At 52.3% G+C, this 12302-nt stretch overlaps 2 protein-coding genes across 3 annotated transcripts; both read right to left on the reverse strand.

Annotated features, from left to right (window-relative positions):
• Positions 1 to 584: 584 nt before the first annotated feature.
• Positions 585 to 5528, reverse strand: COX5A (cytochrome c oxidase subunit 5A). The gene is made up of 5 exons (XM_014879219.2): positions 5237 to 5528; positions 2355 to 2471; positions 1683 to 1804; positions 1226 to 1348; positions 585 to 741 (listed from the first exon to the last, which is right to left on the reverse strand). Exons 1-4 carry the CDS (start codon positions 5526 to 5528, stop codon positions 1235 to 1237), a joined length of 645 nt encoding a protein of 214 aa, XP_014734705.2. The 3' UTR covers positions 585 to 741; positions 1226 to 1234.
• Positions 5529 to 7087: 1559 nt separating this feature from the next.
• RPP25 (ribonuclease P/MRP subunit p25) lies at positions 7088 to 9020 on the reverse strand. Of its 2 annotated transcripts, XM_088172327.1 has the most exons (2): positions 8448 to 8658; positions 7088 to 8327 (listed from the first exon to the last, which is right to left on the reverse strand). In XM_088172327.1, the coding sequence occupies exons 1-2, from the start codon at positions 8508 to 8510 to the stop codon at positions 7887 to 7889; spliced, it is 504 nt and encodes a 167-aa protein (XP_088028453.1). In that variant the 5' UTR covers positions 8511 to 8658; the 3' UTR covers positions 7088 to 7886. The 2 variants fall into 2 exon arrangements, with proteins under 2 accessions (XP_088028453.1, XP_014734597.1); XM_014879111.2 differs by having other exon boundaries at positions 7088 to 9020.
• Positions 9021 to 12302: the final 3282 nt, after the last annotated feature.

Raw genomic sequence — 12302 nt, forward strand, 5'->3', positions numbered from 1 at the left:
CCCGACAGCGGGACCCGGACCCGACAGCGTGACGGGACTGTGACACACAAACAGCAGGGGGTCCTGCCCCACGCGGCTCGTGCCCTGAGCCTATTTTGCAGAAACAAATCCCTGTTTTCCCAGAAAATTCCCCTCTTCCAAGAGGAAAATAGCAACAGGATTAAGGTATTGCCCTTCTCCTCCCACCCACTTTTGTTTTTTTTTTTTCTTTTTTCCTTTCCCCCACCCTTGCCTGGGCCAGAGCTGAGTGGAAAACAGTGACAGTATCTATGCCAGCGCAGATCCCCTTCACAGTGAGGACACAACCTTTGCAAACAGGAGTCTGACCCACGTCTGAGGCTTTGGACATCATTCCAGGGAAATGCCTTCTTCCCAGGCCTCCCCCAAGCTGTGCATACAGGAACCATGCTCTCCAAACAGCTCCTTCTCTTCCCCTCCCAGAGCCAGGTGCTTGGGAAGGCTCTGGACACGGGCCTTGCAGAGTAAGTAACCATTTACAAGCTGCTAAGAGCACATTTATTGTTTGTTCCTTCTTTTCCCTACAAAAGAAACAGGAAATAACCACACAAGGCACTGGAACCACATCAGTCAAACCAGTTTTTCCTTTATTAGGCCCAGTTCCACAGCATTTCCATTGTGACTCAATAAAGGAAGAAGTTATTTCAGGTCAGATTTAATGTTTGTCTCTCCAGGTGACCGTGTACAATCAGGTAATATCAGTAAAACACTTGAGTAATGCACCTGGAATAGAAAATAACAGGGAAAAAAAATTAAAGAAGCAACCTAAAATCTCCACAAAGTTTCCACGAGGTCCCAAATGAGTTATTTCCATCCCTTTTGCCTTCAAAGCCTTGTTTAACCACCCTCAGCTCAAAAATGCAGCCACTGCATTCCCAGCACAGCTGATTCAGGACCCCTGGTACCAAGACGCTGTATCCCAGGACAAGGAGGAGGAAAAGGACTTGCAAGATCCAGAATCAAGCACTATTTGCAGTAGTCTGACACACAGTATCTCTATTCTAAGCATCATATTTAAAAAAAGAATATGACACTGGTCATCTGATGAAATTGAGTTAAGAGTTTCACTTCCAAAAGGATTTTTATTTAGGGCTTTATTTTAGTCTGTGATTAGAGCACATTAGGTCTTGCCTATGCTGTCTTTGCCAGGGAGGTTGGGGTACAGGAGTCCCATGCCAAGAGTCTGGGAAGCAACATCAAACCTTACCAACAAGGCTTATGCTTTGTCCAGGCCCAGTTCCTCTGGAGTGGAAATTCCAAGTTCACTCAAAGTTGGTCTAAGCTCCTGGATAACGTAAGGATAGATTTCCTTGTGGGGTCCTGCCTTGTCCTGAAAAAAAATCCCAAAAAACAAAGAATTGAATTATTTCAACATATGTCTCCAAAGCCTCCCACCTCAACCCTTGCTTGTGGCAGAGCAGAGCTCCTGGCCTCTAGGGCTGAAATAAAAGTCCTGGATTCAGGTTTCAAGGAGCTGGTTTCAGGTGTTTTCCACGAGAGCTTTCTGAGTTACTTCTCTCAGTCCCTCAAAACCAGGAAGCTTCGTGCTCATCACCGATTCTGACAGTAGCAAAGTGTGGCTTCCCTTTGCAGCAGGAAAAAGCCAGGGGAAAAACTCCCCTGCTGCCAGGCTCCAGCAGTGGGAACAGAGCAGTTCCACCCACCTTTACAACTTCTAGGATGCGGACAGCGCTGGCAAAGTCGTTTAACCGTCTGCAGGCCCTGAGAGCCGCGTCGATGATTTTGGGCTCCGGGACCAGGTCGTAACCCACCAGTGTGTTTATGCCTGTGGAGACAAAAAAAAACCACCAAGGACTTGGAACCAGCTTGTCATGATCTGAAAAGGAACCCCTTGCTGTCTGCTCTCTTCTTCCTCAACAGAAAAACCCAGCAGCCAGGTGCTGCTGGAATGATCCCTCTGGCTGCAATTATCTGCTTATGCAATCACATTTTTAAGGCTTAGTTGAGGAAGTTTAATAAAACTTGGCAACTCCACAGCAAACAACTGGAGAAAAGTCTGCAGGGAGTTATGGCCAAGCCATTAGTCCAAGTCCAAAGAAAAATGAGCACAGTAGAGCTCAAACACACCTTCTTCAGAGCAAATGTTACTCTCCCTCCCATCCAGGCGTTAAAATCATGGAATGGTTTGGGTTGGAAGGGACCTCAAAGATCACCTAGTCCACCATTCCACGAGACCAGGTTACTCCAAGCCCTCTCCAACCTGGCCTTGGACACTTCCAGGGATGAGGAGTCCACAAAACGCCAACTAAAGTTATTATTTCTGGTCACAAAACTTCTGTTTGCTCCAGGTTATTCTTCCCTGTTCTTCCACGTACCTTTCCTGAGCTCCCAGGCATCAATATCTGGCTTATTGAAATATGTCACCCAGCGAGCATCGAATTCTTCATCTGATTCTTGTGACCCATGAGAGTAGCAGCGGGCAGGAAGCACAGCTGAAACCAGAGAAAAAAGGAACAAACTTGGAGCAAAAGGAAGATAACACTATTTTAGTCTTGAGCAAGGGGCCAGAAGCCATAAAATATGGATTTCCCTTGTTACAGTCGCTCTGGATCAATCCTGGATGAGCTCTAGGTGGATGTAACTTATTAAATATCATGGTTTATGTTGTGGCAAAATGTCTACTTTTTTTCCATGTAAGTGTTCCCAGAGCATTGGTCAGAGCAGGGGAAAGACACAAAAACCAACTCTGGATGCCAGTCCTTAAGAGGTTTTCTGGCATTCCTTTTTCTGTAAAATATAGAATTCTCCCTCTTCCCACAGCCAAGTAAGATTGAGAAGCTTTAATATGCACATCCTTCACCAACAAAATTCCATGCAATTCCTACAGAGGCTCTCAAAAGCAAAGGGATGAGAGATATTCCTTCCAACAGAAAGGTGGGAGGAAGGAAAAAAAAAATGATCACACTATATCTATCCAAGAGAAAACTTCTGGATGTCAAGGCTGCAATTGCATTAACATTTGGTAACTAATCAAAAAAGCAGATTATATGCTAATGCACAAACTAGTCTGATATGACCATTAATGTGTTTCTTCACTCAGCACTATCACAAAGTGCTGTTTTTTTGGATGAACTTGTCTTTTTTTACTCCACAAGGTTGGAACAGTTTTCCAAGAGAACTAAACTAGAGGACCACAAGCCTGGTGCTTCCTTTTCCCCACTGCTAATCTCACTCCACTAATATTTGCAGAGAGGTCACACACCACATACAACCTTGGAGCTCAAAGCTCTGCTTCACAGAAGTCAAATTTAGCTCCTGAGTTTTTCTTTCTCAACCCAGCATGAACCACTCATGGTGATCAACTTCAGGTTTTATTTAAAAGAAAAAAAACAAAACCAAAACCAGAACTGGGTTGTATTTCTGCTGATATACTTCTCTTTGGTCTCATTAATGACAGCCCAATTAGCAGGCAATTTGCTTTTTTAACAAAATTTAACCTGGTCCAACATTTCAGCTGCTATACCGGGTTTATGCAATGCAAGCATGAAAATAGCTTTATTTATTTTAGCTATGGAAAAGTAAACAACAGGCCAACACAGAATTAAAATGCTCTTTTGGCTTCTGGAGGGAAATTCCCCCTCCTTTCCCCAGCTCCAAAGCAGATCCTTTTGACCCTGCTTTCTGCAACAAATCACCTGCACAGCTGAGCTCAGAGCAAGAGCAGGGTTCTTAAATGCTCCTGCTCCCAGGACACTGCTGAAAACCCTTCAGGTTTCAGCTGGTTGAAGGAGAATCCTTATTTTTCCTAAACGAACAAAAAAAATCCTATGGGGAAAACCAGCAAATCTCAGCTGAAGATAAGCCTAAATTGAAGAGCTCAAATGCCATCTTTAAGTCAAAATCTAAAGTCTTTCCTCACCAAAGCCATTCCCTGGATCCAGGAGGCAAATACAGACCATAAGAATTAAAACTCTGGATTACAGGGTGTGTTTCCCAATTGCTGCTGTGTTTCTTTTCCACATGAATGTTGCTATCTGTATCTGGAGATCGGACTGTGAGCGTCCCTCTGCCCTGAGTTTCAGCAGGGTCCATCAAGGTCACTGTCACACTCATGACGTGTGTGTGACAGCCAAGCCACGCCAACCTATCCAGGCAGAGATTCCCAACTCCAGAAAGAAACAAAGGGCAAGTACCTTTACTTTAAAGTGAACTCAACAGGCACTAAGAGCCTGGGAAGCCTAAAATCACCTAATATGGCACAAACACGTCTTAAAGCTTCTCCCTGATGGCCAGAATCGGTCAGTTTTCTCCAGTGATGAGCACAGAAGAAAAACACACGTGAAGAAAAACATTAATTTACTGGAAATCTGAGAAGGAGGAGCCCAGGGATGATGCAGGGAAGGTTTTGCAGCAATAGAACCCCCCCTGCAGCAGTGTTAAGTGGGGTGTTGGGAACACAAGACCTTGGAAAAGAAGAACACAGAGCCCACTGGAAACGAGGCCCACGAGCAGCCGGCATTCAGCAGCTCAAAGACTTTTCGTGGATTTAAAATAACAAAAGACCAAAGGTGTTGAGAAGCATCTAAGAAATCCTGTGCTTATTATTTAAAAAGACGCAGCGGCCAGGCTCCCTAAGGCAGCTGTTTAACTCACACGTGCCGCAGTAGAGCTACACACAAGTCTCCGAGCATTATTAGTGCCTGTTAACTAGGTATTAATTGCGATGAAGAAGTTAATTAGCTATTAATTGCGATGCACAAGCAGTGTATTCTCTGTAGTCTCCGTCTTCCAGCCCTGCCACCCTGGCCACCATCCCACCACGCTGCCTGGGGCTGGTCCTCCTTCTCTCCCTATTAACTGGGGCGTTAATAAGGTGTAAATATAATAAATAAAATTAATTGGGGTGTTAATTAGGAGAGTACGGGATGTCGCGGAGCTGGCGCGGACCCGGGGTTGGCCGGCGCTCCGGAGGTCACGGCCGCCCTCCATCAATGTCACCTTGGCGGGGGGCGCAGGGAAAGCGCAGCCGCTCCCCGCTGCAACCCCCGGGAGGTGCCCGGTGCCCCCTGAGGCGGTGCCGACGGGGAGGTCCCGGTGGCGGCGGCGGGAGCGGCGGGGGCGGCCCACGCTAGGCCGCGGGGTCACCGCAAGGACACGCCGGGCCCCGCCGCCTCACGCCTCGCCGGGCACGGAGCCCGGGCGCGAACAGCGGCGGGATCGCGGCGGGAGGAACGGAGACGAGTACGGCCGCTCTCACCTGCTGGGCCGGAGGGCCGGCGGACGGCGGCGCGGAGGCCGGAGACGGCGCATCGGCGGAGGAGAGAGGCGCTGGCGGCCAGCATGGCGGCAGGCTGTGAAGGAGGAGACAGTACCGGGCACCGGGGGCGCGCACCGCACCGGGAGGGAGGGACGGTGATGAGGGACGGAGGTGAGGGCCGGGGGGGCCGCAGAGGCGGGTACGGCGGCGCGGCGGGGACGGACCGGCAAGGCGGGAGGGCGGGAGGCCACGGGGCTGGACTGGGGGCGCGGCGGGGCGGGACCGCCGCCATTTTGGGGCGGGGTCGGCCGCCATTTTGTGCGTGAGGGGAGCGAGTGCGGGGGGCTCTAACCTCACCAGGGAGCTTCTCAGAAGTGTTCGGGCTCGTTTTTGAGGGGTTCAGGCCTGGTTTGGAGGGGTTTGGGCTTGATTTTGAGGGGTTCGAGCTGCTGCTGTCCCCATTTCGCCGATCCCACGCAGCCTCAGTACAGCCTCCCTGTCAATGGATGCCCGCCCCACTCGGTCCCTGTGAGGGGAATGGGCTCAGACTCCTCAGCTGCCGCGTCCGCCAGCTCCCCGGTTCTGAAAATGTCCCTGTCCCCACATCGTGGGCTGCTGCCCTCAGCCACCATCGCACCCACCCCGGCACGAAATCGCGCCAAAACTCGTCCCTGGGGCTGTGCCTCAGCAGTGCCGCACAAAAACATCGTGATTATTCCGCTCATCATGTCCCCGGTATCATCATCCTGTTTTAAATACTTTTGTTACAGTCATTTTTTATTATTTTCTCATGAAGGAAGCCTTCGGTCCACAGCCAGCAAAGCAAGGAGGGTAAAACCCCCAGTGCTGCCTCCGTGATTGGAAACTACCTGTCTATGAAATCAATTAAAAAGATCTTGCAAATTAACAAAATAAGGAGAAATAAGTGATTTTTGTTCTTTTTTTCCTTGCTCAGAGAAATGTGAGGTGGCAGCAGTGGAGGTGAAGGGCTGTTAGTGTTCAATTGTGTGGCTCCCACAGTCTTCAGGCTCTAATCAAAATGTTTACAAAGGGATTCATTAATTATAGGCTTGTTAATTAATTTTATTAGTGATTTTTAATGTATTTGGGGTAGGTGCCTGTACCCGGTGCTCCTGTGTGGGGTGGAGGGTTGATCATGAATGGGGTCTGCACTGGAGAAAGGAACTGGGAAGAGCTGGATGGGATAGAGCCCAAAGCTTTCCCAGCCCCAAACCCACAAAAAAATGATCATTACCATAAAAAAGCAGTTGGAAATTAATGTGCAAGTGAAGGGAATCAATCTGCAGCAAGGCAGATAAGCAAGAGCCTCTGGCCCGAGGAGCAGCTGCCTGCTGAGGGAGATAACAAGGTCACTGCCTCACAAAACAGACCCTGCTTCCTCCTCCTCCTCCTCCCCTTTCATCCCTCTCCCAGCCAAGCAAGCTCTTGACAAAGGGGGAATGCTGAGTGTCCCTGTAGAGCAGGAGTGAGGCAGGGAGATAAGGCAGCTGCAGCCTGAGAATCCCTCACACGTGGCTTTTGGGAAGGGTTTGCTCCTTAATATAGATTAATTCATCCCGCAGTGCCCCCGGGCACTGGGCAGAGGGAGCCAGGTGGATCAGGGCTTGGCATGCCATAACCCATCCCCCAAATCTCCCCTGTCCCCACTGGAACTGGGGCTTTGCCAGGTGCTCCTGTGCCAGCACAGGAGACCCCAATCCCGTTCTTCCAAGGAGCAGAGTTTGGCTGGGATCCCCTTATCCTGAGCTGGCAGCAGCCTTCACTGTGCTGATCTGTGCCATGGCCAGCAGCCAAGATGATCCCCCCATTTTCCCATAGACACATCTCAACTATTTCTAAAGAGCTTTTATTTTCCATTAATTTCTCTTTACCCCCTGGAAGTAGCAGGGATTTTGCTCCGAAGCACTCTGCAGCCAAGGCACGATCCCAAAACCTCCTCATCCTGTGCTGGTCACTGCATCCAGTCACAATAATCCCCCGCCCAACGCTTCCATTGCCTCCAGCTCCCATGGTTTCTCCCGACTCCAGATCAGAGTATCTGATGCTTTGGGTTGTTTTATTTCCTTGTGCCGTCCCACAGGCAGGCAGCAGTGCAATGCTTGGCTCTGTGGGTGCAGGGAGGCAGCAACCCCCGTGCTTATTTGTGTGGGTTTTTTGGGATGAATCACAGCCCCACAGGATGCTGAGCCCGGAATTAATAACTCTGACAGCTCCTCAGCAGCGAGTTTGATAGTGAAGGTTTTATTCCAACAAGCTTGGGGCAAATCCATCTCTCCTGATGGATGAGGCGTTGCAGTGGGGAGCGGTGGTGGTGGTCCAGGCACCCCTCGGCTGCTCTGGCTCCACGGGAGTCGCTGCAGGTTGTGGCTGGTGGTCACAGTGTACCTGGGTGGCTGAATTAGAGGTCACCAGCTCCCCCCCCCCACATCCTCACCTGCTTCAATCCATAACCGAGAGATGATGGGTTTAACCATTTAACCCTCACACCACATCTGGGGACCCCCATGAACAGGAGTCAAAGAGCAGCAAGTGGGGACAGGTCAGGGGGAGCCTGCAGCCCACCAGTGACCCTGGAATGAGTGGACATTCCTGCCGCGATACCTGGCTGGTGGGGTGGGAGGCATTGGGGTCAGTGATCCAGCTGGCCAGCGGTGGTCCCCGAGCCCCTGGGGCTGTCAGACACCTGTACCTGCAGCTTCTTGGGCAGCAGCTCCTCGCAGGGAGGGGGCAGCGGCCGCTTCAGCCCCTTGGTGGAGGATCCCGACGTGTCTTCTCCCGCCTCATGCCGGTGCTCTGGGGGCTGGTATCCCGTCTGGTTGGGATCCAGGGGGTCCCGGGAGAGCAGGATGCAGATGGAGGGCACGTTCTTGTGGACAGTCAGGTTCTGTGCAGGGCTGTCGGGCGGCGGGTCCTGGTTCTCCCAGACCTCCAGCACGGTTTTGTAGCGTACTTTGGTGACCTGGTGGAGCCCTCCCAGCTTGCGCTTCATGATCTCCACGCAGGTGATGGTTTTGGTGACCGCCCTGCCGCAGCCGCTGAACACAATCTGCCGCCTGCCCTTCAGCTCCATCTGGGCCATGGCAAAGTTCATCAGGTTCCTGATCTTGCTGCCCTCCTTCACTTTCATCTCCACCACGTCCGGGGGCAGGTCTGGGAAGGGCAATGGCATCTCCTCTTCCGAGGTCCTCACCTTTCGGAAGTTCTCCATCCTGGACTGGGCAGCGGGCTTGGCTCTCCCTCCTTCGGCAGCCATCCTTCACCTCTTCCCGGTGGATCCACGCAGGCTCCTAGCCCCCCGTGACCATAGCAGCGCTGACCTCGCTGCCCTCCAGCCCAGCCCTGCGTCCTGCAACCACCAGCCCCTTCCCCTCGGCTCTCCGGGGGCTGGCAGTGAGCTCGGTGGCAGTGCCAGAGGCTGTCTCCTGTGGGAGACAGGGCTGCAGGATTCCCTGGGTGCTCCCAGTTGCTCCCAGCAGGGATAACAGCCGGCTCCAGCTCTCGGTGATGCTTGGGTTCCTCCGCTCCCACTGCAGCACTCGCTTCTGCTGCTCTTTGCTTCATTCTGGACTTCAGCAGCCCCCAGAGCTGTTCTGTGTAATTAGCAGATCCTCCCCCTCTCCCTCCCCTTCCTCCCCTCCTCCTCCTCCCCTGCTCAGCCGCCCATCCCAGCACCCAGCTCCTGCCTTCATCCCTGCCAAGCAAAGGGGAGGGCAGGGAACCCAGGTCTCTGTCCCGGAACAGAGAGAGGAAGGAGGGGAAGGTGGAAGGCAGAGGGAGAAGCTCACTCTCGCCTTCATAATGTTCCCAAAGTCCTGCCCCCTTAAAGAGAACCTGGTCCCTTCTCTCGGCTCTCGCTCCTCTCAAGGACACCCACTGCTAACTGCAAATGTCACCCTGTCTCCTGCCCTGCAGCATTCCCAGCGGGATGCGGAATCCCTGCGACGCTGCGTCCAGGGATGGCACAAAGAGGCACCAGGTACTTCGGGAAGTACTTTGGAGTCTGAGCTCGACCCTTATTAGCCATGAGAGAAGTCACTGGAACCCGCAGCCAGGAGAAAGCCTGGCAGATGGCATCGCAGGCGAGCGTGCATCGAGTGTGCCAGGGCTCTGCTCCCCCCAGCACCCCGCATCCTCAGCCCCGGCTCTGCCGGCAGGAAAACCTCTCAATTCCCAAAGCTCCGAGGAGCAGATGCCGTGGCAGAGCTGGTTTTCACGGGCAATTTCTCTCTCTCTCCCGCTCCTCCTCCTTCCCCATCCCTCCCTCTCCACTCTGCTCTCCCAGTCCCTGTCCCTCATTCATCTCCACATGTCCACTGTGGGCTCACCATCACATGTACTGGCAACAAATCCCAGAAAATCCCTGTTGCAGGCCAGGAGATGTCCCCTTTCTGCCCCCAATCCCTTCCCGGGGCAGAGGCGACGTCCCTGCCCCAGGCTGGCCCTCTGCCCGCCCCTGTCACCTGCCTGTCCCCTGCCGCCCCGCTGGCCGGGGGATCATTGTACAGTGGAAAGACATGAGAGTATTGACTTGCAGTCAAATCTTATTGGCCTCTGGAGGCCCCTGGATTGGTTTCACTCCTAGCAGGGCTTGGGGAAAAAAAAAAAATTGATCCCATGTCTGTGGAGGTGAAGGCAAGATGTGGCTGTCACCTCCTATCCCACATCCCTGTGGTCCCCAAAGTAGCTTTCTGTGGGTACCACTGTGTAAATGGAGGTGGATATGGGACATCCCCTGATCTAGCCACTGGATTGGGGTCTGGGTGTGTCTGTCAGCAGTGGGATGAGAGTCTCCATCCACAAGCAGTGTGCTGGAAAACCCCTGGAGATGCAGGGCATTGTTTCCTAATCCATCTGACTCTCCCTAAGGCTCCTAGGGCACAGAGAGGGAAACTGAGGCAGAGCAGGCAACGCTCCCAGGCTCACTCCCAGCACCAGATCCAGGCTTTGAGCATTCCCAAACCCCTTCTGGTGCTCTGCAGTAGTGAGCAAACCTATTCCCTATGCTCCCAACCATGGATTTCTCACATCTACGAGACAAAACAATGACATTTCTCCAACTTTCCACTTGACAACACTGCACAGAAACCTCGCAGAAGGCACTTGGCTCCCTTCTTGGGCAGGCAGGGATGGATTAAACCCTTCAGGGAAATTCCTGCCTTCAAAATGTGCTAAACCCCTGGGGAAATAATCGGGAAGGATTTTAGTGACTGAGAAATCCCTCAGGGTCATTATCCAGGTACCCTGTGAGGTTACATGGACACGGAGGGATGACAGCTCCAGGGCTCTGGGCAAGCCACGTGAATCCCTGGTGCTGGCTGAACCATCCAGCCCTTCTTTCCTGGCCCAGAACCAGCTCCTGCCTCCCGTGGCCCATTTTCCATGGCGCCGTGGTGCTTCCCCACCATTGGATGATGGAAGCAGCAGCTCCTCTCCCCCATCTCTAATTGCTGCTTAATGAACTCTGCTTATCGCAGCCTCCGAAATGGAGGCAGGAGAGGTGCAATCACAGAAAGGCTTCCAGAGGGTGACTTCCCCCCAAGGCCAAGGCTGTGCTGGGAGCAGTGGGGGCATTAATGACAGGGGCTTATTTTCCCTCTGCAGCACTTAAAATGTAAATGAAATTCATTATTAGCAACTCCGTTGCTAATTACCATCTGAAGCTATTCATTAGCCTGTCAGCTTATTTGTTGGAGGACAACAGAGTGGATAGGTTACTCCAAGCCAAGAAATAGCTGCTGAAGTGAGCTCAGCAGGATGGGAGAGGAAAAGCAGGGATGGGGGGACAAAGGCACAGACAGCTCCAGCCATGGGAGATTAGGGAAACAAAAGCTGGAAAAGAGGATGGGGAGTCCATTAAAATGGAGAAGAAGCAAAGGGGAAAGGCAGGACTGATGAAAAAAATAAGACTAAAGGAATTACACACTAAATATTTTCTGTCTGTCCTTCCTGAGCAGCACTGTAACTCTGGTTACAGTGGGATCCAGGGAGTGGTTTCTTCTTCCCTTTTCCCATTACAGTTTCTCTCTGAGCATTCTAGTTCCATCCCAACCCCATGCCAGAGGAGTTCCAAATCCCAAATCTTGTCTGGTCCCAACCCCACAGGAGTGTAACCTTGGAAGAGCTATGTGGGAGAGCATCCAAGAGGAGAGCTGGTGGTGGCAAGAATGGACAAGGCTGCTGAACACAGCATGGAGCCTAGCCAGACCTGCAAAAGTGGGGAAAAAACCCCAGAAACATATTCCTAACAGAGACCAGTGCAGCTGGAGAGGAGCAGTAACCCGAGCCCCTGTCCTCCACCTGCCCTCTCCATATTTTCTTTCATCCAAGGTGGCCCTGCTCAGGAGCGGGACGGAAAGTGGGAGCATCCGATACAAGGAAGGTGTCGGTGCCATCGTCCATCTCTGCATCACATCGGCCCGGCTCAGGTCTCAGCCTCTCATCACATTGCACTCCACAGCGGGCTGATGCCAGGGCTGATTGTAACCCTGGCAAAAGGGGTGCAGAGGGACCCCCCAGGATGCCACAGCTGCAGGGATCCCCTGTCCCTGTCCCAACCAGGGTCTTGGAGTTGCTGCTTCCCAGGAGCAGCCCCCTGAAGATGCAGCCCAGGGTGCAAGGGCTGTCAAGATGCCAGAGGAACCCTCGGAGCATCCTAGGGTGGCATCAGCTTTCTGCTGAGTTCTTATCCCTACCGTAAGCAGAAAATTACAGAGCTCAAGATAATCCTCATTTTGAATAGCCCGACAGTAAAAGAAAAGGCAAAAATCCCTTTCGTAAGACAAATCCCTTTGCAGAGCTTCAGCATGATAAGCAGAGGGATGTTGGAAGGACCCTGAGGGCATTAATAAACCTGAATGTTCCTCACCAACCCCACCTGGGACCCCAACCCACCCCCTGCCCATGGCCCAGCTCAACCCACGGGTCTCAGTCCTAGTCTCAGCTATGTCAGGACTGGTCTCTGGCTCAGCTGCAGCTGGTCTGGACTTCAAGTTAAAGACTGACCCTAAACTGAACCTGTGGATTGATTTCCTTGTTTTTGAACCTG

The sequence above is a fragment of the Sturnus vulgaris genome, chromosome 13 (genome assembly GCF_052056855.1).
Source record: "Sturnus vulgaris isolate bStuVul1 chromosome 13, bStuVul1.hap1, whole genome shotgun sequence".
In the NCBI taxonomy this organism is placed as follows: domain Eukaryota; kingdom Metazoa; phylum Chordata; class Aves; order Passeriformes; family Sturnidae; genus Sturnus; species Sturnus vulgaris.

Bases quoted from the DNA above. Each gene is read 5' to 3' on its own strand.
- COX5A (XM_014879219.2), bottom strand. From the start codon at position 5,528: ATGGCGGCGGTCCCGCCCCGCCGCGCCCCCAGTCCAGCCCCGTGGCCT. The intron at 1,805-2,354 runs GTACGTGGAAGA...TTGTCTCCACAG, and splicing joins TGCCTGGGAGCTCAGGAAAG to GCATAAACACACTGGTGGGT. The intron at 1,349-1,682 runs GTGGGTGGAACT...ATTTTTTTTCAG, and splicing joins GCATCCTAGAAGTTGTAAAG to GACAAGGCAGGACCCCACAA.
- RPP25 (XM_014879111.2), bottom strand. From the start codon at position 8,510: ATGGCTGCCGAAGGAGGGAGAGCCAAGCCCGCTGCCCAGTCCAGGATG.